At 41.4% G+C, this 26,321-nt stretch overlaps 1 protein-coding gene across 3 annotated transcripts in view; it reads left to right on the top strand.

Annotated features, from left to right (window-relative positions):
• The window catches only part of adam12a (ADAM metallopeptidase domain 12a), a 445,440-nt gene that overhangs the window by 60,370 nt on the left and 358,749 nt on the right, over window positions 1-26,321 (top strand). For all 3 annotated transcript variants that reach the window (XM_078564869.1, XM_078564868.1, XM_078564867.1), the window contains exon 2: window positions 8,621-8,754. In XM_078564869.1, coding sequence (XP_078420995.1) covers window positions 8,621-8,754 — 134 coding nt within the window. The remainder of the gene's footprint in view (window positions 1-8,620; window positions 8,755-26,321) is intronic.

Here is a 26,321-nt window from a genome sequence, read left to right as displayed (position 1 = left end):
CTCATCTCTATTGTTACAAATGCTGTGTGCATTCAGATAAAGAGCCTCAAGCTTTGACTTTTTACCATTATTACTCATTCTGGTTCTAATTTCTGCTGCACTTTTCTGCTTATATTTTCTGCCCCTTCCTGTCACAGTTTGATTATCGTTCACCTCTTCACTACCCTGCACCTCTGCTCACTCATTTCTTTTTGATTTTTTAAACTTCCCTTCAATTGAACCCTCCACCCCCCTCGACTAATTAGTTTAAAGTCCCACCTACAAACTTAGTCATACGATTCGCAAGGACACTGGTCCCAGCATGGTTCAAATGAAGCCCGTCCCAATGGAACAGCTCTCTCCTTCCCCAGTACTGGTGCCAGTGCCCCATGAATCAGAACCCATTTCTCCCACACCAATCTTTGAGCCACACATTTACCTCTCTAATCTTACTTGCCCTATGCCAATTTGCATGTGGCTCAGTTAGTAATCCAGAGATTATTACCATTATGGTTCTGCTTTTTAATATAGCCCCGAGCTGCTTGTAGTCCCTCAGCAGAACCTCTTTCCTAGTCCTACCTATGTCGTTGGTACCTACGTGGACCTTGGCACTAGGTGGACAACACAACCTTCAGGACTCTCTGTCTTTGCTGCAGAGGACAATATCTATTCCCCTAACTATGCTATCCCCTATTACTACTATATTTCTCTTTTCTCCCCCCACTTCAATGGCACTCTGAACCATGGTGCTGTGGTCAGTTCGCTCATCCTCCCTGCAGTCTGTGCCCTCGTCCACACCAGGAGCAGGAACCTCGTACTTGTTGGACAAGGGCACTGGCTGAGGCTCCTCCAAAGCTAAATTCTGGATCACCAAACCTGCCTTACTTGCAGTCACAGCCTCCTGTCCCTGACCACAGTCCAAATTTGACGTAATTAATCTAAGGGGTGTATCTCCTGTAACACAGTGTCCAGGTAACTCTCCTCCTCCCTGATGTGTCGCAGCGTCCGCAGCTTGGACTCCAGCTCATCAACTCTGAGATGAATTTCCTCAAGCAGCCAACACTTGCTGCAGATGTGGTCACCGTGGATCACAGCAGTGTCCACCAGAGCCCACATAATACAACCGCAACACATCAACTGCCCAGCCATCTCTATTCTATTTAGTTGATTAATTTGGATGTTAAATATTTTAAAAGTGAATTGCTTAACTGTACTCTTCAGCTGTAATAACATCTCTTGATTTAAACCACTTGGCCAATCAAAAGAGACATGGAAAAGATACCCACCAATCAACTACCTGTTTTCCTTTGACATAACACTTTGGCTCTGACAGATAGAAACAGATTAAAGGGGCTCTCTGCTGCCGGTTTTTATCTCCTGCCACCGTTGCCCTTCTCACGCAGGTCCACTGTCTGTATGATATAGGCAGCTTCCCAAGGTAAATGTGGCTGCAATGTATAGTTGTATGGGCTGCATTTATCCAATTCCCTTTTGAAATGTTATTAATTCAGCTTTCACCACCCTTTCAAGCAATGCATTCCAGATTAGAACAACACTGCATTAAAACAAAACAGAAAGTCTCGTCATCTCCTTTCTGAGTCTTTTTTCCGTTGACATCAATCTGTGTCCATTTGTTTCTGCCCCTTGCAACAGTGGGAACAGTTTCTCCTTATTTGCTCTATCAAAACCCCTCAATATTACCTCTTAACCCTCCCTATTCTAAGGATACCAATCCCAGCATTTCTAGACTCTCCACAAAAGTGGAATACCTCATCCTGGTATACTTCTGGTAAATTTTCTTTAGAACCTCTCAAGGCCTTGACATCCTTCCTAAAGTGTGGTGCCCAGAATTGATCACAGTGCTTCAGTTGAGACCTAACCTTGATTTTGCCTTTGTACTCTATGCCTTCATTTATAAAGCCCACGATCCCATTTGGTTCTTTTATCACATATGGAGTAGGCCATTTAGCCTCTAAAACCTATTCCATCATTCAATGAGATCTTGACTGATCTGCAACCTAACTCCATATTTTTTTTTATTCATTCGTGGGATGTTAGCATCACTGACTAGGCCAGCATTTATTGCACATCCCTAACTGCCCTTGTTCAGAGGGCATTTAAGAGTCAGCCACATTGATGTGGTGTCTGGAGTCATATGTAGGCCAGACCAGGTAAGGACAGTAGATTTCCTTCCCTAAAGGACATTAGTGAACCAGATGGGTTTTTACGACAATTGACAATGGTTTCATGCTCATCATTAGACTTTTAATTCCAGATATTTTTTATTGAATTCAAATTCCACCACCTATTATGGTGGGATTCAAGCATTACCCTGAGTCTCTGGATTACCAGTCCAGTGACAATGCCACTACACTGCCTTTGCCTCATATCTCTAAATATCTTTGGATAACAAAAATCTATCAATCTCTGATTTAAAATTTACTGTTGATCCAGTATCAGTTGCCATTTGTAGGAGAGTTTCAAATCTCTACCATCTTTTGTGTAGAATTGTTTCCGAATTACACTCCTGAAAGGCTTTGCTCTAATTTTGACACTATGCCCACTAGTCCTAGAACTCATCCCACCCCCTCCCCCGCTGCAACCAGCAGAAATAGCTTCTCTCTATCTGCCCTGTTTGTTCTGCTTAATGGGCTGAATTTTCCCCCCTGTCGGGGGGGGGAGGAAGTTGAAGGGCGGGCGCGTACAGACGCACTTCCGAATGGTGCCCCCGATCGGAGGCGCGCCGCCATTTTACGGTGGGCGGTCCAATTAAGGCCCGCCCAGCATGACGTCCGCACAGAAGCGCTGTGTGCTCCCTGTGCGGGCGTGGGGGGAATCCCAAAATCGAGAGCGCGCTCTTTTGCACATGCGCACGAAAGTGCACACTCATCTTCCTGAGGCTAAGTGCAGCCTCAGGGAGATCGGCTGTAAATATAAAAAAGATAAAAATGGAAAAATAAAATTTCCCTGACATGTCCCCTCAATGTCACATGAGTTGGGACATGTCCATAATTTTTACAAAACCTTTATTAAAATTTTTAAAAGTTTACATGAAACCTCATCCCGCCTGTGGATGAGGTTTCATGCTTTTTCTAATTTGCGCCGTGGCTCCTGGCCTACCCGCCAACCTTAAGGTTGGACGGGCAGGCCTTTAATTACTTAATTGACCCTGTCATTGGCCTCAGTTGGCCATTGACAGCTCGATGGGTGCGCAGCTGATTTTGCTGCGCTCCTGCCTTCCTGAAAATTTAAATGGGGCGCGGTGACGTTGGGAGTTCCCCCGACATCACCGCGCATCATTTTACACGCCAGTGAGCGGGCCCTGCCCCCCACTCGCCGACACGTAAAATCCTGCCCAATATCTTGAAATCTTTGGTCAAATCACCCCTTAGCATTCTAAGTTTCAAGGAATGCAGCCCTAATTAGTGTAATTTCTCCTTGTAATTTAACCCTTGGAGTCCAGGTATCATTCTGATAAACCTACGCTGCACTCTCTCCAAGGTCAGTATATCCTTTCTAAGGCCCAGAATGGCCTGAGTACTCCAAGTGTGGCCTAACCAGGGCTTTGTGTAGCTGTGTTCTTGTCCTCTAGATATAAAGGGCAGTATTCCTTTAGCATTTTTTGATTATTTTCTGTACCTGTTCATTCCATTTTAATGAGTTGTGTACCTGGAACCCCAAGTCTCTTTGGGCCTCTACTGTTTCTAGCTTTTTACCATTTAGAAAGCACCCTGTTCTTTTTACATTCAAAGTGGATGAGTTCACATTTAACTGCATTGAAATCCATTTGTCACAGTTTTACCCATTCATTAAATCTATCAAAATTTCTTTGTAATTTTATGTTTTCATCCACATTTCTTACAATACCGCCTATCTTTGTGTCATTGGGAAATTTTGTTATCGGTGTGGTTTTCTATCCCATCATCTAAATCGTTAATAAATACAGTGAATATTTGAGACCCCAACACAGATCCTTGAAGGACACCACTAGTCACATTCTTCCCATTATCCCAAATCACTGCCACTCAATCAATTTCTTAACCAGATCAATTATTTGTCTTCAATTCCATGGGCTTTAACTTTAGCTAACAGTTTCATACGAGGGACTTTATCAAATAGAAACCTAGAAAATAGGAGCAGGAGTAGGCCATTCGGCCCTTCGAGCCTGCTCCGCTATTCATTTTGAACAATGCAGATCATCCAGCTCAATAGCCTGCTCCCGCTTTCTCCCATATCCTTTGATCCCTTTTGTCCCAAGAGCTATATCTAACTCCTTCTTGAAAACATACAATGTTTTGGGATCAACTACTTTATGTGGTAGCGAATTCCACAGGCTCACCACTCTCTGGGTGAAAAAATATCTCCTCATCTCAGTCCTAAATGGTCTACCCTGTATCCTCAGACTGTGACAATGGCAGAAGATGTTTTGTTTTCTTTGTAGATATTCAGTCCGAAAGAGGAACCTTGTAAAGCGTATAACTTGTGACCTTGATGTCTAAACTTGGAATGCGGTGGCACAATTATTTTAACTTCAAATTTTTGTATATATTTTTAAAAGTCCTCCGATTCTTAGCAGTTGTCTCTCTTAAAAAGTCATCAGTGCTCTTTTTCTTCCATTTCCTACATAATTGGGTGTAAGTACATTGCCCTATTGCATACTGCCCAATCATAATTTGAGACTTAACAGAGTATCTCTACTGGAGACAATGGTATTGTCATTGTTTAAAGTTTAACTATTGTAACTATAATTACAGCTTGAATAGTGAAAATATTGAAGAAAATAGTTGGTAAGAAATAAGTTATCCTAAACCTGTATTGAACCTTGGTTAGACCATACTTAGAAAACTCCGTATAGTTCTGGTCGCCATATTATATTAAAAAAATACAGGCATTGGAGAGGTTGCAGGGAAGATTTACAAGGATGACCCCAGAAATGTGTGGGTATAGATATCAGAAAAGGATTGACAAGCTGGATCCCTTTTCTCTTGAAAAAAGAGAAGGCTGAGGGGTGACCTAATAGAGGTCTTTAAAATTATGAAAGGTATTGATAGTGAATACAGAGAGAATGTTTCCTCTTGTGGAATTCTTTACCGCTGAGGGCTGTAGAGGCTGGTTTAAGTATATTCAAGGATGAGATAGATAGGTTTTTAATCAGTAAGGGAATCAAGGGTTATGGGGAAAAGACAGGAAAGTGAAATTGAGGATTATCAGATCAGCCATCTCATTGAATGGCGGAGCAGACTCGATGGGCCGAATGGCCTATTTCTGCTCCTACATCTTATGGTCTTATGGACCCCTGGTTCTGGACTCCCCCACCATCGGGAACATCCTTCCTGCATCCACCTTGTCTAGTTCTGTTAGAATTTTATAGGTTTCTATGAGATCCCCCCTCATTCTTCTGAACTCCAGTGAATATAACCCTAACCGACTCAATCTCCCCTCATATGTCAGTCCCACCATCCCAGGAATGCCTCTGGATGTTCATTTAAATAATATCTATATACATTCCCCTGTCCACTACTTTGGTCATCTCTTCAAAAAAATTCAATCAGGTTCATTAGGTATGACCTATCCCTCACAAATCCATTCTGGCTCACTGTAATCGGCTGAAAGCTTTTGAGGTGTTCAGACACCCGATCCTGAATCTTAGAGTTGAGTAATTTCCTGACAACAGATGTTAGGCTGACTGGTCTATAATTCCCAGATTTTCCTCTTTCTCCTTTCTTAAATAGTGAAATGAATGCACAGTTTTCCAATCTAAAGGAACAGCTTCCAAATCGAGAGAATTTTGGAAGATTATAGTTAGGCTCTCTATAGGCCAGGATTTCCCAGTTGGCGAGTGGGGGGCGCAGGGCCCGCTCGCCGATGTGTAAAAAGACGCAGGATGACGTCAGGCGGAACCCCCGACGTCACCCCGCTTCATTGCAATTTTCAAGTCGGTGGAGGCTCTGCTGAATCAGCTGTGCGCCCGCCAACCTGTCAATGGCCAATTGAGGCCATTGACAAAGTAATTAATGTAATTAGTGGACCTGCCTGTCCAACCTTAAGGCCGGGAGCCCTGGCGGGCATTGGAAAAAGCATGAAACCCCATCCACGGGTGGGATAAGGTTTCATGTAGGTTTTTAAAAATTTAATAGAAGAGTAACTAAAAGTGACGGACATGCCCTAACTCATTTGACAGTGTCACATGAGGGGACATGTCAGGGAATTTTTTTTTCTGTTTTTAACATTTTTTACCGTGGAGCCGATCTCCCTGAGGCAGCACTTAGCGAAAGAACGTATTCTCGGTGCAGGGAATCCCCCCCCTGCCCGCACAGAGAGCACATAGCGCCTCCTTGTGGACATCACGCTGGGCGGGCCTTAATGGGTCCGCCCAGGTAAAATGGCGGTGCGCCCCCCTTTGGAGGCACGCCTCTACATGCCCATTCCTGAACTTCCCCCACAATGGGGGGAGAATTCTGTCCATAATGTTATCACTTAATTCCTTTAAAGCCTTAGTTTGCAAGCTTGGTCCTGCGGATTTGTCACTCATTAGTCCCATTATTTTCTTCATTATTGTTATTTTGTTTATGTTAATTTGGGTGAGTCACTGTCCCTGATTCAACATTAGATTTCTTGGGATTTCCAGCACACTGACCTCTTCCTCTAATAAACACTGATACAAAGTTCAACATGACCACCACTTCCTTATTTTCATTCACAATATCACTGTTATCGGTTTTTAAGGGGCCCACATTGCACAAAACCACCATCTTTTTTTCCTAATATAATTGTAAACAATGTTTGTGTTGATTTTGATATTCCCTGCAATTTTCTTTTCCTGCTCTGTTTTTTTTTTAACTCTTACCACTTGTTTTGCCAGCCTTTGCTGTCCTTTGTATCTTTCCCATTTGCCAGGATCTGTGCTACCGTTTGCATTTTGATTATGCTTTCTCTTTCAGTTTTACACTTCCAGTTATCTCTTACTTTTTGAGTTATGAATGGCTGTTTTTGTGGCAAGTAGAGCTCTTGCCCCTTCAGGACATAAACTGGTTGTGAATTATAAATTCTTACACCACTGATCTTCTGACATGTTACCCATTAACAGATTTTTCCAGTTTACTGTGGACAGTCTATTGCTAATCCCATATAAATCAACCTTACTTAACTCAAGAATCTTAGTAGATGTTTTGCATTTCTCTTTTCCAAATACTGCATTGAACTCAATAATGTAATGAATGTTGTTAGATGAATGTTCACACTTGTTAAGTTTAGAAATTAACTGAAGAAACATTGTTAAAATTTTTACTAGAAAACTGGTTAAGGAATGAAGGTTAAGGAATGACCTGGAAGAAAAGTTAAGAAAAGGTAAATAAATGAGAATAGCTTGTTTTCACTCATCAACAAAATGATCATGAATAGGGCACACATTTAAAATAATCACCAAATTGAACAAAAAGGGAGGCTGGAAAAAATGATTTATACAAAGTGTGATTAGGATGTAGAATTCTTTGCCACAAAGATCATTGAAGTAGAGTCCATAGGGATTTTTAAAGAAGTAATTAGATAAATGAAAGCTGGGAGTTAATATTAGCATAATCTTAAAATTCAAATATGTCTACAGTATTCAATGTTTACCTTTGTGAAGTGTGATGCTTATCTGGATGTCTTAAATGTCTGCAAATGCCAAGTACCAGCCTCATTTCAATCCATTACTGTATTCCCAGGACAAAATGTTTTTTCCCTATTTGTTATTGAAAGGATTAAAGTTCATACCTCCGCAAAAGAGAAATTAGACTATACAACATTATTGAGGTCAATCATAATTCATTTTTAATTGAGATCTAATAGGGAATTGACTCTACCACTCCCTGATGTTCCAACTAGTCCCTGCAATGAGAGAGTTGTTTAAACTCATCATAAGTGTGGCTAATGGTTTGAAGAGCTCCATTCCTATTTTCTGGAATACCAATAGTAATAATAATGGTATAAGGTGATCAACCGATCTTTTCTTATCTTTTGTTTCCGTATGTTTGTTAATGATTAATTCTTTTATTGTTACTTCTCTGATTATGACAATTTTGTAGAAATTAGATCAGTTGTACAAGCCAAAGTTCAGCCAGTTTGCACTGGTTCTCATTCCGGCTACCGAATGTCTGACATTTTGTGATTCTCCCTTCAATTTTGTCCCACTTTGTGTAGGGAAGTGCAAGAGCTCAGTATGGTACATCCTACATAGCAAACTGTATCCTATAAATCAATGATATAGCATTTCCCTATTATAATATACAGCGCTAGTCTAAAAATGACTACATTAACGATGTGAAAAAAAGATTCTTGCTGATAATGTTCAAAAATATTAGGAGATGCAATTGCACTTTCTGTAAGCAGGCTGTAATTTTTGAGTGCTGTACACTAGAATTTGGTCTTATTTGGGTGAAATCTGAGCATTGTTGATTTGATTCGAAGTTGGAAAGGATCTTTGTTGCAAGAGACTTGATAATATATGGCTTAATATGCTGCGCTGTACCTACAACTACAAGGTGTAATCTTATATTTTTCACTCTTGACACATAAATGTATCTGAACAATTTGCCACATTAAAGTACATGTGGGAACATGGTCCATTTCCTGATCTTTAATAACAATGATGTGTTTACAGGCAATATTTTGTCCAGTAAATTGTCATCGCCTAGGCAACAAGACCATCTAAAACAGCTGCAACAATATGAACGAGTGGTTCCTTGCCTCCTGGATGGAGATCACCAGAAACAATCTAGCAACCTTCATGGAAAGGTCAGCATCTTTATTTTTCCTGTTTCTAATGTGAAAAAGTGACCTATGCCTAATTCTACATAAATCATTATTCATACTGGAACCAAGTAGACATAATCATTACCAGGTACTTTTAATATCTTTCTAACATCCTTTACATTTTTTTTCTGGATTTTTAAGATTAGAGTTTTTATCCAAAGAAAATTAAATATTGCTTAGTTGGACAAAACAAATCAGAGATTTTGGAGAAAATTCTATAATTTGCAGAAGTGGCAATATATTAATGTTCAATATTAAACACAGGCCATTAGGCAGAAATATTCTAATTTTCACAGGGGACAGCGTGCAGCCAAACCTGACCTCAGCAAATTTTATGCTGTTTAAGTTTACCATAAACTCTAGGCTCAGCACTGCTGCTCAATCCATTCATTATTTTCATTGTTACTTATTATTTTCCAAAGGATAATATCTTCCTGACATAAGGACCTTTACAACTCTGCTGATGATTTTATAATAAAGGCCAGTACCTGGTATACCAAGGTTAATGAACACGAAGTTGTAGTTGGAAAAGTTAATCTCAATTAACATAAAATTTGTTATTGGGTACCAGCAGCTGCACTTTTTTTCTGGGCTCACCAGTGTTTTTCTATTACCCATCTAATTTTAGTGCTGCACTGACAGAATGCACATTTTATTAAAAGTCCGGAAGAACCTTAACATGGTTTACACTATATAGTCAAAACTAAATTCAGCTTGAAGTTTTGTGATCATGTATGCATTCTTTTTTTGACATAATTGTTATTCAGGATGTAACTAGTGATGTCCTTCATGGACCTGGACTGGAGCTGCTGCTTTTCATTATATTTATAAATGATTTAGATGAAGGAACATTGGGGAGAGTTTTGGCGCAGTAATGCACAGACTTACGTCAGCTCCTCAGGGGCAGGTAGTGCCAGGGGCTGCTACCTACATGGCCCAGTGCAGTGATATCAGTGAAGAACACCATATGAGCTGCTCAGGAAACAACCCGTGGTGCTGCCTGCCGGAGGGAACCAACAATAGTCTGCGTAAGCAGTGCTACACAAATGAATTTCTCCCCCAGAGAGTCTTATATCTAAGATTGCTGATGGCATAAGTTTGGTGGCACAGTAAATAATGTAGGTCAGAGCAGAAAGTTGCAAAGGGATTTTGATAGATTAAAAGTGAGAGGGAAAAATTGATAGAGTTCAGTGTGGGAAAGTGTAATGTCTTCCACTTTGTAACTAAGAAATATAGAATAGAGTATGTTCTAAATGGTGGGAGGCTAAGAATATTGGATGAGCACTGAGCAGAGAAATTTAGGGGTCTAAATACAGAAATTATTAAAAGCTAGTGGACAGGTACAAAAAAAAAATAAAAAGGCTAGTAGCATGTAGATCTTTTTCTCAAGAGGGTTGGTATTGGAAGGGGAGCAAGCAATGTTACAGCAATATAGAGCAATGGTTAGATCCCATCTGGAGTACTGCATCCAGTTCTGGGCATCATAGCTCAGGAAAGATATATTGGGCTTGGAGGAGAGCAGCTGAGCTTCATCAGAATGGTTCTGCGACGATCAGTCTTCATTTATGTGAACTGGTTGCATAAACTAGACTGGTATTCCCTCAAACATAGAAGATAAATAAGGTGATCTTATTGCAGTGTTTCTAATGGATTTTTCTGTTTGGACTGGGAGCCCGTGACTGAGGTTCAGTCGTCTTCTTGAAAGCTGATGAAGCACTGCCATTGACACAGGACCTCAAAAAAACCCGCGCATATGTATGGAATCCAATAAACCCTACTGGAACACATTCCACACCCCTACAAGCTGATGACAGCCCTACCTCTTGATGGTGCACTTCCTGGTTGACTGCAGATATCACCAACCACAACCTGATAATTGATCCGAGTGGTGAAGTCCCAGGTTTCAACCTTGGAAAGTCTGGAAAACCCTCAACTGCTTGAATATGGGCGAGGGAAGATGTCGCCACTTGCTCCACAAGTGGAACATGAGGAGCAGCTCAAATTGTGACTGTGGCCATCCAAGTCAGGCCACTGCCCACAAACTGAACTTCTGCCCTGAGAGATCCATTCCTGGTGATAGCACAACCATCCTCACTGTGTCACAAAGCCGTTGAATGGACTGTTAACCTCAACATCAAACTTTCACTACTTCCGCAGTCAGGCAAATGATAATAATAAAAATTTAAGTGTTTAAGATGATTAAAGGATTTGATGGGATAGTTAAATCAATCTCTTTCATCTGGTGGTAACCTCAAAATTAGAGCTAGGCTTTAATTGTCAACATCCGGAGTAATATAAGAAAATACATCTGTGCATAAAGGGCAGTGGAAATCTGGAACTCTCTCCCAGATAGGCCAATGGAGAATTTCAAAACTGAGATTGTTAGATTTTTGCTAAGGAAAGGTATTTAGAGTTATGGAATCAAGGTGGGTAAAACGAGTTAGATGCAGATCAACCATGATCTAATTGATTGACGGAACAGACTTAACAGATTGAATGGAGAGACATTCTCCATACATTGGAGAGACCAAACGCAAACTGGGCGACCGTTTTGCAGAACACCTGCGGTCTGTCCGCAAGAAAGACCCAAACCTCCCTGTCGCTTGCCATTTTAACACTCCACCCTGTTCTCTTGCCCACATGTCTGTCCTTGGCTTGCTGCATTGTTCCAGTGAAGCCCAACGCAAACTGGAGGAACAGCACCTCATCTTCCGACTAGGCACTTTACAGCCTTCTGGGCTGAATATTGAATTCAACAACTTTAGATCTTAAACTCCCCCTCCCCCCATCCCCACCCCGTTTCTTTCCCCGTCCCCCCCCCTTTTTTTTCAATAATTTATATAGATTCTTCTTTCCCCACCTATTTCCATTATTTTTAAATCTAAACTAAAACCTTGTTAGCCTTTCCACCCCACCCCCACTAGAGCTGTACTTTGAATATCCTGTCTTCCATTCTTAATTAGCACTTTTCTCAGACAAATGTCACCACCTTCGACACCTCTTTGACCCTTTTGTCTGTGACATCTTTTGATTATCTGCTCATCTCCACAATCACCACACCCTCAATGTGTCTCTCCCCCCCACCCACCTTAAACCAATTTATATTTCTCCCTTCTTCTAACTATGCTTCAGTTCTGCCGAAGGGCCATGAAGGCTCGAAACGGTAACTGATTTCTTCTCCGCCGATGCTGCCAGACCTGCTGAGTTTTTCCAGGTAATTCTGTTTTTGTTTTGGATTTCCAGCATCCGCAGTAGCTTTTAGCTTTTTGTTTTTAACAGATTGAATGCCCTACTCCTGTTCCTGCATTTCGTGTGTCTATATTTGCAATATTGATTTAGCACTGGCTCTGCCCAGTGATTCTGCAGAGGTGATCGCGAATGATTATCATCAGTTATACTGCAGTTATACTGTTACTTTCATTTCTCAACGGAACAGACACCATTTGTCAGTAATGGAAAAATGGCAGATTACTGCATCTTGTGATGGGGGTAGATTGCAGTGATCTGTGGAAGGAGGCCATTTTACATTTTCTTATATTCTTATGACCATTACTATTTATTCATTATTGCACTGACTGAGTGGGATGTTTCATAATGATCACAATGATTAAGAACATTTGCAACAGGGAAGTCCAAACATTTTTATTTAATGGACCACTCAACTGTGTTTTCATGCACCCCCATGGGGCTACACACAAAGAGTTACAGTACAAAATATCAAATTCAGAAGTGCCCATAGAAGAACTCCTTTTTAACCTAAATTACAAACTATCTGCTTCAACTTGATATGACCATTCGAATTTCTTTTTCTATTCTGCGAAAGCGCTGGTTTTGCAGCCCACATAAGCCAGGGTTATATGTTACTTGCAATTGTAATTTAAACATCTCTGATTCACAGCAAAATATTATCAGCACTGACTTCTGCATTATTACCATTCCCCAAGGCTCTGTTCGTAATCCTCTTCGGTTATGGAGAGGTAGAACTGGCTGTCGTCCGTCTGCATACATGTGGAGGTTTCCCTTTGGCAATATCATCCGCGGGCATAGGGCTAGCTTACATGTGTGTGTAAGTGGCACCCAGCTCTCCATCACCACTGCTTTCCTTGATTCCCCCACTGCCTCTGCATTGTCAGTCTGATTGCTTTGGATGAACTGCACTTCCTTCCAAATGAAAATTGGCAAGATTGAACACATTGCCTTCTCCCCCAACATAACCTTTGTACCTTTGCCGTTGATTCCATCCTCCTCCTGGCTCCTGTCTCAACCAGGATCTCCAAACCTAGCATCTTGTTGAACCCTGAGCTGAGTTTCCAAAAACCTGTTCATCACAAAGACAACCACTTTCATCCTGACTCTTGCTTAAGACTGTAGAAGTTCCTGGTGTAATGTGTTATACCGTGTGAAAGTGGTTTGGAGATGTCAATTAGCAGTTAACATAAAACTGGAAAATCTCTAGAATGTTGCAAAGCAATAATTTGAAGAAAGCCCTGTTGCATTCACTTCGAGAAATTTGGGATGTGATTGGGGACTCTAAGGCTGCACTTTTTAAAGTAGTTTCACAAAGGGAGAATTGCAACAGTTCCCAAAAGCATCATAAAGAAATATACTGTATATCTATCTGAATCACAGGACCTAAATTCAATGCAATGACAGGTGCTAAATTCAATGCGAAGTGACATGTAATTGATGGGTTTGTGTGAAAATATCATGGTTGGCTGCATAGGCAACCAATAATACAAATGATTTGCAATGTGACCTAATAGGAAACTTATCAGTTCCATCCATCAGAAATAATAGGCTGTGTGACTGCGCAAGAACATCCTGCATTTAGCTATCCATATCAATGAACAGAAAAAGGTTTCCGTTCTCTTATCCTTAGATATATATTCACATAAAATGTATTAGGGATAAAATTCATTTCTTTCCAATTTCAATGAAAGTGTAGATGCAAATAGAAAGTGATGAAAGGAGGCTAGACAATGCTAACCATGACATTTAATTCTCTGCTGACCTTTCGTATTACTGTAAAATGGGAATAAGAATCTTACCAAACGATAGTTTAAACAAAAGGCTAATGTTACATGTTTAAAGCCTAGTTAAGATCATTAGCAATTCCAATGAATTAATCTGCATGAAAATCAATGATCTCACATAGTTGAAATTTTAAATATGTTAATTTTAATATGTTGTAAATGTTGCACAGGGTTAAAGTACAGGATTTAATTGTTCAGTGACATGTGGGCCTACATTTTCCACTTTGAGAAATTGTGGTGCATCTTTGGAGTGGTAGATCACAGAGATGTCTGGGCTATTGGTCATTTACATCACCTTGGCCAGATTTCCAGCCTCACAGCAGAGTTTGACTGTAGCAGAGGTTGAGGGAAAAGATAGGCTTCTGCAAACCTACTATGGCATATAGATTGCCAGAACCATAACTTGAGCTTTCACTCATTCTATGATCTATTTTTAAAACTCAGTTCCATCCTCTGCCCGCAAATGATGGGAAATAGGCAGATCAGCGGATATATAGTACGTCACCTGTCACTTCAGGTGAGAACTGGGAGGAGCAGATTTCCTGATCGATTTTCCACTTCCACCCATCCCAGTCCACCACAAAGTTGGTGGGAGAAGGGTGGAAAAACCTGGAAATTAATTCAGTTAATCAGCTTCTGAACTACTCCTTCTATATCATTGACTTTATTGATTGAATTTGCTTTGAAATTAATTGCTGTACCCAGGTATCACAGAATCACAGAAATGTTACAGTGCAGAAGGAGGCCATTCAGCCCATCAAGTCTTCACTGACTCTCTGAAAGAGCATTCTGCCCAGTCCCACACCCCTGCCTTATCCCCTTAACCTTGCACGTTCTCTCTTTTCAGATAACAATCCAATTCCCTTTTGAATACCTTAATCGAATCTGCCTCCAATACCCTCTCAGGAAGTTTGTTCCAGACTCCAACCACCCTCTGGGTGAAAAAAATTTTCCTCACCTTACTTTTCCTCCTTTTGCCAATTATTTTGAATCGGTGCCCTCTAGTTCTTGATGCGCTCTTGAGTGGGACATCTCCTCTTAGCCTTCTATTTTTCAAGGAAAACCGTCCCAACCTCTCCAATCTATCCACACAGCGACAGTTCTTCTAACTTTGGCACATAGGGCAGAATTTTGCCATCGACGAGCAGGGGGCGGGGACCGCTCGCCAACGCGTAAAATGTTGCGGGATGATGTCAGGCGGAACCCCCGACGTCGTCCCGCCCCATTTAAATTTTCAGGAAGGCGGGGGCACAGCACAATCAGCTGCGGGCCCGCCGACCTGTCAATGGCCAACTGCGGCCATTGACAGGATAATTTAAACAACTAAAGGACCTGCCCGTCCAACCTTAAAGTTGGTTGGTCGGCCAGGAGCCCCGACGGCAAATAGATAAAACATGAAACCTCACCCTGCAGGTTTTAAAAAGTTTAATAAAGTTATTATGTAAATTATGAACATGTCCCATCTCATGTGACATTGTCACATGAGGGGAACATGTTTGGGAATTTTTTTTTCTACTTTTCATATTTTTCAAAGTGTAAGCAACCTCCCTGAGGCAGCACTTAACCTCAGGGAGATGTGTGCTCTTTCGTGCGCCTGCGTGAAAGAGCGCACTCTCGCTTTTAGGGAATCCCCCCCCCCCACCCGCACAGGGAACGCATAACGCTTCCCGGCGGACGTCACGCTGGGTGGGTCTTATTTGGCCCGCCCACGTAAAATGGTGGCGGGGTCCGCTTCTCTGGCGGGGATCGGCTCCCCGCCCGCCGGAGATTGGGTCGGGCCCGCCCGCCCGACAGGCAGAAAATTCTGCCCATTGAAATTTAACATTTGGTGCAGTATAACTATTTTAAAATGAAGAACATAAAAGAATAAAGAAAAAACACAGAGAAATTGGACCAGAGTAGAAGAGTTAACACCGGCCATGGCATGATTATCAAATGGCCTCATTCTGTTCTGTAATCTGCTATGATTTTATGATTTATTTCGTGATTTTCAGACCTTGTTATATCTTTTTCAAAGTTGTGTTAATTTTATACATTGATAATACACAGAGACTTTATTTATTGTTGTCACTATGCAAATACATTTTTAACACATAGGCTTTCATTGTTTAAAATAGTATTGTGTATGTTGGCAATACTAATCATATTAAGTATTAGTCAGTCTGCTGTAGTATTGCTCACAAAAGATTAAGGCCTGGCCTAGTCTAGTCTTTAAATCAAGCTGGGTTGGAGGTTACAGGAGGTTGGAACTGGCATGGGAAAGGAAAAGGAGGTGGATGGGAGGATGGAATAAGAGGCAGAAGAGTGAGGGGAAGAGGTAGAGGGAGAAAGAGAAGGTGAGGGAAGGACAAATTCATAATCTATCTTTATTCTCTCAAGAGGTGGGTAATTCTAATGGGGGTTGGATCCATTTCCAGTTTTTCTGCTTAATTGTGTGTGGGGGCCGGGGGGAGGGCAGGTTATCATTTTATCTTGTAATTTTTTTGATCAATTGCAGGGGTAAGGTGAGGAACAGAAGGTTGACATGCACTTGTGGCAGTTATCATAGAACCATATAATGGCTACAGCACAAAAAAGGTCATTTGACCAGTTGGGTCCTTGTCAGCTCTCTGCAAGATCAACTCAGCCAGTCCCACTCCCAGCCCTTTTCCAGTAACCCTGCCATTTGTTTCTCTTCAGGGACTTATCCAATTCCTTTTTGAAAGCCATGATTGAACTTGACCCCCAACACATTCTCAGGCAGCACATTTCTGTAAAAATGTTTTTTATTGTGAAACCGTTGGTTCTTTTGCCAATCATCTTAAATCACCATCCTCTGGCTCTCAGCCTTTCACCAATAGGATCATTCTGTCTAGACTTTTCATGATTTGGAATTCTGCTGCCAAATCTCCTCTCAACCTTCTCTTCTCCAAGGGGAACAACCTCAGCTCCTCCAATCTTTCATGCAACTGAAGTCCCTCATCCCAGGAGCCACTTTGTAATGCCTACTTAAGGGCCTCATCCTGCCACCATTGGTATTAACCCAGCGGAGGCTGTGGGGCTTGACATGCGGGGAAGATGACAAGCAGACCCGTACGGTGTTGCTTGCTGGTTGCCGGGGCGTCAGTTATTCAAAGGCTCTCAGTGTCTGATTAAGGGACCCAGCAACAGGAAGTGCAGATGGTGGAGTGGGTTGGGGGGGGGGGGGGGGGGGGGGGCATGGGCTGCACCTACTGGGAGCTACCAGCTGCTCTTGCTGCCAATCAGCCCACGGCTCCAACCCCGGGACCCGTCCTCCCCCCCATCACTCACCTGTGGCTTGGGATCCAGCGATGAATACTGGGCCTTCAGTGGGTGTCGTACCAGTAGCAGCCACCACCTCTCTGGTGGCGCTGCTGACCAGTAGATTTGCCAGTCTCTGATTGGCCGACAGCTCTCGACAGGCAGGACTTCCATCCCTGAGGTCCTTGATCCCGGAGAAATTGTCCAGTGCCTAAATGCCTGAGGGACAATTCATTTGGTGGATTTTTCTGAAAGGAGGTGGTGCAGGGCTTCTGCAGGATCGCGAGCTGGTGGACAGGGCCCCTGTTGCCTCCATTAAATCTAGCCCATAGACTCACAATCCACATCTCTCTGTATGCCACTCTGCTCGTGGCCTGGCTCTTTATCCCACTCCACTCGCAGTCTTGCTATTTAATCCAGTTCAGCTTCCAGTCTCTCTCTTCATACAAAGTTTCTGCTTCATGGAGAGGGGGTGGGGGCGGAGTTTCCTTGCTTTTGGCAGCAGAGAGATTGAATATTCTGATTCCTGGTTTAGTGTTTGTTTTTCAGCTGTGTTATTTCTGTTCAGTAGGGTGATAGCACAGTGTGGGTGTGCTGATGGTTGTACTCATTTTCATGGAGAAGTTGTGTGGTCACAGTGTTTCCCTTTTTTAGTCTGGAGACGTGTTCTGAGTCTTTGGGCCGGATTTTTATGTTTGAGGTGGGAATTGTGAGTTGGGAAATTTATCCACTTTGAGGTTCCACCTTCTACGCAGGATTGTAGCCGTCAAGATTTTCATCAGGCGGAGGTGGACCTGGCCTAGAGTAGCCAGGCCTGAGGCTGAGACAGAGGCTGGTCAATACTGAAGTGGCTAGGTTAAAGGCCTGCCTCCATTCACTGAGACACCAGCCCAGTTCTGGAGATCAGTGTGAAGCTCCACTAACCTTCACACCCCCCTTTCTCTCACTCCCTACCCCTCCCCACACATCGCCTCATCCCCATAACCCTTTCACCCCCTTACTCCCTCAACCCCACATAACCGCACATACCCCATGTCTCCCACAAAACCCCCTTACCCACCTCACCCCTCTTTATCCCCTCAGCCCCTTACCCTCTCAGCCCCACATACCCACTTCAACCTCCCATATCTCCTACAGATCCCTTACCCACCTCATCCCCCTTTACTGCTCCAAACCACCCTTACCCCTTCAACCTAGCTTACTCCCTTCACCTCCCCCCCCCCATCCCCCACTGCCGAACCCACTCATTCATATCAATTACAGACATAACTCACAAGCCCTATAATAACGTTTGGAAGTTTCTTTCATACTCATCAATCTGTCAAAATAAACAAACATTACTTGAATAGCCACTTAAAATGATTGTGCTCTTCAGAAGATACATTAAACAAACATTACATGAAGAGCCACGGTAAAAACCATTATCCTCTCAGAAGTTCATAAATCTGTCAAAATAAACAAACTCACATTCCCCTGGACAGGTGTGTAAACAACCCTTCCTGAGCAGAATCCATTAGTAGTTTGAAAGGCAGCCAAACATCCAAATTGACATTCACCTGAACAACTATGCTAAAAAAAACCCTCCTGAACATAATTCATTCAAGGCTTTGAAGCCAGCTAACATCTCAACAATCTGTCAAAGCTTTGAATCAGCCAAACAAATGACTGTGCCATATTTCAAGGCAAAAATGAATGCAATGGGGACATTTCACACAATCAGATCTGGATTTCAACCTGGGCTAGCCTTACAAAATTTTACAATGTAGAAGAACACTTTATCCATGGATTATCTACTTTAACACATCTGAAGACTTTTCCACTTTTACAGTGCTGTTCTTTCCCTTGATAGCTTGTCAGTTGTCAGAAGTAACAACCTGGCAACCATATTATTTAATAGTTATTTACTGTTATGGACAGGAGCGAGACAGAAAAACTGAACTTCTTTCCTCACACTGATTGTCCATAAGCAGAAGGTGTTTTGAATTATTTTTAAAGTATGCTGTCGCGTATTTTCCAAAACCCTTGGTTTGTGTGATCCAATTTACTAATAACTTGCAGCAAATTTACGATATGATTAATTCAGAAGTTTAGTTTATTTGACATTTAAAACCAAGGGGCGGAGTCTTCACAACTTCCCACTCCACCACACACACACACACATACATATACATACATACACAGTAAGGTGGGGAAATAGAGAAAAGAGTTTTACAACTATGGATAGTAACAGTACAAGAACTATAGAAATGAATATTAGTTCACGTGATTTCCACGGGGGGGGGGGGGGGTGGGGGGGAGGGAATCCGCAACTGTCAAAGTGTGTTCTTTCGCGCATGCACACGCAAAAGAGCACACTGTTCCCTGAGGTAAAGTCCTGTCTCAGGGAGTTTAGTGAAAGGTAAGTAAAGTCAAAAGATAGAGACATTTTAAAATTATTAACATGTTCCCCTCATGTGACAATGTCACACGAGATGGGACATGTTGATAACAAACTCATAAAATTTATTAAATTTTTACAAAACGGTAATGAAACTTCATCCTGCCAGTGGATGAAGTTTCATTAATAATCTACAGGCCACTGGGGCTCCTGGTTGGCTGGGAAGGGTATTTAACTATCTTGTTGAGCCTGTCAATGGCCTTAATTGGCCATTGACAGGTCGGCGGGCGGACAGCTGATTTCGCTGTCCGCCCGCCTTCCTTAAGATTTAAATGGCCCGGGATGATGTCGGGGATTCCTCCCGACGTCATCCCGCGTCATTTTCCCCTCGGCGAGTGGGCCCCGCCCCCAAATCACCGAGGAGAAAATCCTGGCCTAGGTTTTGAAAGAGTTACCATCCATATTGAGGGTCTGGAGTCGGGAAGCCATTGTCTAGGCAGACCCTTTGACTCTGCTCAGAGGGTAAGCTTATCAGATGCAATTGACGTCCCTTTGTCCCCTCAATTGTCTCCTTTTGAAATGGACCTGGACAGTCCCAGATTTAAGATGAGTCTGTTAGCAAGTCTGCAGGCATAACAAGTTCTGATGTGCGAGTCCCCTGGTTTTGTAATTACAAGCGACCTATACAATGGAGTGTGAGATTCCACAGGCTGAAAGAGGAATTCTTTTGTTCTTGAAACTTCTGTTGGTAGCTTTCAGGACAAAGGGCCAGTCTTGTGGTCATGTGACTTGTAGCAGCCACATTTTTTTGGTTTGTCAGACAGTCCATTTTAAAGATAGAAAAAAGAATAAAGTTTTGATACATGCAGTGTTGGATTTCTTTTCATGTCATAGAAACCCAACACTTACCATTTTAAAACAAAGCACTATCATCACCCACTGTAGGAAAAACAGATATAATTTATGCTACAACATTGCATAATGACATGTGAAATAGGCAACACTTATTTTACTGACCTTTCATGCGGTTCCCACCTCCAAACCTTGGTCCAGCCATGGCCTCACGACACCTCTCTGCTGGATTGATTTGTGTCACCTACGAAACCCATCCTCCCCCATCAAAATTGCGACAGTTCCAAAATGCCCACTTCCGCAATGGCACCGGCAATGTCGAGACAGCAGGGCGTGGCTGCTGACCCGCCCCCGTTCCCATGCCGATGAAAATTGCCAGCGGCAGAAATGGGGGCAGGAATCCCAGATCCAGGTCCCACATGCCATTTTTAAAGCCCGCCCAACACACTTTGCTCCTGCTTCGGGATAAGAAAATTCAGCCCTTTGTGTCCATTCAGCATGTAACGTTACTGTCTGTGCTTTGCCTTGCTTTCTGTCAAGTGGCTGACATTCAGTAATCACTTTTGGTCAGACTATTTGCAGTCCTTATGGGAGGTTGCCATGATAAATGCTCCATGGATGCAGAGGAGTTGCAGTCCAGAGTAGAACAGGGCCTGATGTTTCGAAGTGTTGTTTTAGTCCTTGCCAGTTTACTTTATATTGTGCTCATTTTTAAATAGCTCATCTATAGGAATGCTTTATAGCAGCTATTGCTTTCTCATCTACTTTATTGTCCACCTTCCAATTATAAATACTGTTGTTAGTCCCTCAGTTTTCATTTTCAGAGACCTCCTGTTAGATTTTTTGATGGTGGCGGGCATTTTTAATTCTTTTCAACATATTTTATCTTCTGGAAGCAACTTTGGAAGATTTGCAGAGTGGCTTAAACAGGCATGTCTTTGCTTGTTCATCTTGTTTTCATGCAGAGAATATAACTTGCATATTTGGGCTTCACTTATTTCTGAAGGTACTTCAATTCATCTTACTGGTACGTGGGAGTTGGCAAATGCATACTTTTAAACAGGACCATCAGCTGATTGTTTAGGGTTAGTTATCAGCTGAGACATAACATTATGTGGCACCTCAGTATTTTCAACCTGTCACACAACAATATCTCTACAGAATGAAAAGTTTGAATTTGGATGTCACAGATTACTCGAAAAGGGGACTGAGCTCATAAGTGATTTTGGGGTAGTTTATTTAAAAGCAGCAGTTTAAATACAATGGATTAGTTAAATAGACGAGACTCATGACAGGTGAGGTTGGTGTACTGGTCCCAGAGGGTGAAGGGATGGGTGAAGCCAATTTTTACAGCTGGCAGAGGCAGTCTCTTGCCTGTTCTGTTCACTGCCTTCTTTCTCTATTGTTCTTTTTCTTTTCGAACTAACCAAGGTGTTCGGAAGCTCTCGCTCCCAAACTTTGTCAGTCTGAAGAAGACTGGTCGGCATGTCTTTCCTGTCTGAAGTGCTTTTTTCCCTCTTGAGAGCCTGTTTGTAACCTTTCCTCAGACAGTTGATTTATATATAGGTCATGAGATCCAACCTTAGCAGGAATGTCTGTGCTAGAGACAAATCCTTGGCAGAGATAACAGACCTGTCCTGTGTTTTTCAGCCAGCAAGCTGCTATGAAAACTTTCTTCATAAGATTACTATAAAATGCAATAAATTCCTTCAGATTTTATAAGGTTATTATATAACGATTCCTTACAAGATCCACCCACTGGTAGAGTACGTGAAGCCTTTTTCCATTTTTAGTTTATGAAAGATTTATAACATACTGTGTCATACATGGTGCAAAATAATCCTCCATTAATATTACAAAAAGCATTAATAATAGAGGAATTGCATGCAAAAGCAAGGAAGTAACATTAAATCTTTATAAAACATTGGTTAGACTTCCGCTTGAGTATTGTGTTGAATTTTGAGCACTATTCTTCAGGAAGGATATCAAGGCCTGAGACAGGCTGTAGAAGAGATTTACTAGAATGGTACCAGGGATGAGGGACTTCAGTTATGTGGAGAAGCTGGGGTTCTTTTTAGATCAGAGAGACTGGGAGGAGATTTTTTAGAGGTATTGAAAATCATGACCATTTTGATATAATAATTAAAGAGAAATTGTTCCTCATGGCAGAACTTAAAGTCATAAAGAACTAAAAGTCACAGATTTAAAGTGATTGGCATTAGAACCAGAGGCACTATGAGGAAACTTTCTTTTTAATACAAGTTAATGTAATCTGGAATGTACTGCCTGAAAGAGGAGTGGAGGCAGATTCAAAATTTATATTCAAAAGAAAATTGGAGGAATACTGGCATGGAAATAAAAATCCAGGGATTTGAGGGAAGTGTAAGAGAGTGGGATTAATTGGATAGCTCTACAAAAGAGCTGGCACAGGTATGATGGGCTGAATGGTGTCTTTTTGTGCTATATCATTCAGTGATTCGAATATAATGCTGTCTGTTAGAGATACCTCTTATCAGAGGCTGCATTCCAAGATAATTTATGGAATGTTTTTTGTGATTCTGGGTTGGTGTAGACCTCCATGTCATTGAATGTGATGGCGTACAAGACATAACAAAGAGCAGGATGGTATTAGCCCCTAGGTCTTTGGACTTTACCTTCCCTTAATCCCTTGACACTCTCAATGGGAGGGATATCAATTTTCAGATTTTCGGTGGAAATGGAGGGCTTCTAATTTTGTCAGCCTTGGCTCAGAGTCTCAAAGTTCTGGGTTCAAGTCCCACTCCAGGGCTTGATTATAAAAATCAAAAGCTGACACTGTCAGAGATGCCCCCTTTTGGATGAGATGTTAAACCAAGGCCCCATCTGCCTGCTCGGGTGGACATAAAAGATCCCTTGCTACTATTTCAAAGAAGAACAGATGAGTTAACCCGATGTCCTGGCCAATATTATCCCTCAATCAACATTAAAAGAAAACGGATCATCTGGTAATTATCACATTGCTATTTGTGGAAGTTCGCTGAGCACATATTGGCTACTGTGTTTCCTACATTGCAACAGTGACTAGACTTCAAGAAGTACTTCAATGGCTGTAAAGCGCTTTGAGACATCCAGTGATCATGAGAAGCATTAAATAAATGCAAATCTTTCTTTCTTTCAGTTAAAAACACAACTGTTGTGCTGTGCCTGTTCAATTTAATATTACAAGTTTTGCCAGTTACTAACTTGAAAAAGAGATCATTCATCCTTAATCTTGTATTTGACAGTTCCTTTATGAACTTCAGAAGTCATATGTTCAAAATCCAAGAAAGTCATGGTAACTCTCTTTCTTAGGATATGAGAAAAAAACTTCTGTTTAATTTGGGGCAGTTGGAAAATCCCATGAGATGAAACAGTTTTTATCCTAGGCTATAGTTTGCCAGCTGTGGTTCTCATTCTGCGAACAATATCGACAAACACCGTGAGTATGTTCTGTTAACAATAAACAACAACAACTTGCATTCAGCTAGTACTTTGTCAGAAAACTGTTACATAAGCTTAATTATGTTGCATAAACATGCAATGCCTGGTGTTTGTGTTCATGTTTCTGCTCCTAGGAATTCTAACTACCTAGTCCAAAATACTTCCAGTATCTGATACTCGCAGGGCACTTTTACAACAGTTCAGTTCATGAGGCCAAAGTCTGACACTGGACATCTGGGTCTCCGCTTAAAAGAGATTGAAATAGAACGATCAAGATCCCCATTTTCAACAGGGAAACAATTAAATCTTGTGGTTTAGTTTGGAAAAACTTAGTTATAACCTTAATAGAAGATGCTCATTTCAGGAAGATGGAGCAGTGCCATAAACTGCATTTATGACTCCCTTGGAGCTCATGAGCTCCTTTTACTAATAAAGTTAATGATTCCCATGTCATAGAAAAGGGAAGTGGGAAACATAAAGAGGAGAAAGACTAGAAATACTGAAATAGGCAGAATTTTGCGTTTTAAAGAACTTCATCACCAACACAACAGTGGCTCATGAATTACTATGAATTGTTTCTGATGACACTGATTTCTGATAAACATACTGTGCAAATTTCAGAAAGACAGGATAGCTTAGAAATTAATTTGTGCAGTTACTACCATTTAAAAACAGTGCGCTGGCCAGATAATTGTTTGTTCAATATCTTGATAGGTATCAATCCATTCATTTAAAATGTTAATTTTGCAGACAGAAGAATGCCATAGGCTTTAAGAGTTTGTGTGCTAGCATTGTAAATAGTAATTTCCAGGTTAATTTCCTCAATGCCTTTTTCTGATACAGTACAATACTGTTATACTTTTGATTGAATCTCATAACCTGAGCCTTAAAAAGCATCAGCCTTGGAGCAGTTCCTCATTTTGACTTGTGTATTTTTTGGCCCGTATGACTTTACCAAAGACCTCTTAAACTAAAATAGGAGGAATTTTCATTGTAAAGGTAGAACTATGAAGAATTGGCATTTTGTGGGATTGATTTGCCTGTTAAATAAACTTGGAAAATATCACAAAATGCAGGTACAAAAATTAAGTGGCTTCAGGTTTTCCTGACAGCTAATGTGTAATAGATACAATGATTTTTTTTGGCAGAGAAACAATAGCAAAGACATCACAGCAACCAGGAAGAAAGCAAAATCTAACACAAATGCATTTGAAGGAAACACCTCTGCTTTGAGCATGTCTGAATTTCATCTTTTGGCAATATTAGTTTCAGAACATGCAGATTATATTACCCGCAGATGCCAGAAGTTCAGCCAAACTATAAGAAGATTTCTTCATCACTGTGGGGTTTACTCTTGAGACAGCTTTACAACTGTAAATCATATGTTTTAGTTTTCTGTGTTAGCTAAGGTTGTAACAGAGAGTGAAGCCTTAAGTTCAAGTTTGTGCACCAGATATTTCAGTTAAAGGGGTAGAGTTTCCTGGATCTGCAGGCAAACTGAGCAGCTATGGTGCGGCAAATATCAGAAAATTGGACAAGTCAAAGTGTACGCCTATATCGAAACCTGACCCATTTTCTTCAGACACCACGGATCATTTTTCAATGTTGGCTGGGCCCAGGCAATCCAATGCATCTGAGTGGAGACGCTGGAAAATCTCCCTTAATATGTCTGAACTATTTGATTACTTTCAGCTCATTTATTGTCAGTACAAACTTTCACTCTCTTGATCTAATTTAGGCAGACACAGTCTAGATTAATCAATTAATGCAGACATCATCAAATAATATGCATGACCAGTCCAGCAGTAGAACAATGATAAAGATATTTGTAATCCATTTCTCACACTCCGATTATTCCGTTGCATGTCCATGCACCCTGAAATTACACTATATTACTGTTAGGCTGTGGACACTTAACACATTCACAAGCTATTTGTTGTCCTCTATTGTAACAGGCTCACTAACGAGTTGATTTTAAATGGCGGGAGATTGTGCAATACAGTAAACATTTGGAGAAGGGGAAGGTGGTGTATTTACAATTTCAACAAAACAGGGCAAGGAAGTTTAGAAAGACACTTGATCATAATAGTGGTGATAAAATGTAGCCTTAAGATAGATTGTAGAGGTGAAAGAGTAATTGCTCATTGGACAACAAGGTTTTTCTGACATACTATCCAATGTTTCAAGAGAGGTGTTAAGTGCTTCTCCAGATACAGAATCAGCTTTCAAGTCTTGGATTAACTCAGGCGTTGTGGAGAGTTAACATCTGTTAAGAAGCAGGCAACATTTCTATGGGGTAGCTTTAGAAATTGATTACATGTCGAAAGTTCTACTTCAGGTCAAAGGATATAGTGAGACCAAAAATATTGAAAGATGAATAAGACTAAGCCATCAAAGATGAAATGTGATAAGTATTGGTTCAAATTATGAAAATCGTGAATCAACTATGTCTTCAAAGAATTGAAAGAAAGAAGGGGCTGGATTTAATGTCCCCCATCCCCCACTCCTGCCGCCACTGAGCATGTTTTCTGTGGGGAGGGCGGGGGGGGCATGTAAAATATAACGGG

The sequence above is a fragment of the Cetorhinus maximus genome, chromosome 20, assembly GCF_964194155.1.
Source record: "Cetorhinus maximus chromosome 20, sCetMax3.hap1.1, whole genome shotgun sequence".
In the NCBI taxonomy this organism is placed as follows: domain Eukaryota; kingdom Metazoa; phylum Chordata; class Chondrichthyes; order Lamniformes; family Cetorhinidae; genus Cetorhinus; species Cetorhinus maximus.
This window is presented reverse-complemented; position numbering and strand designations above follow the sequence as displayed.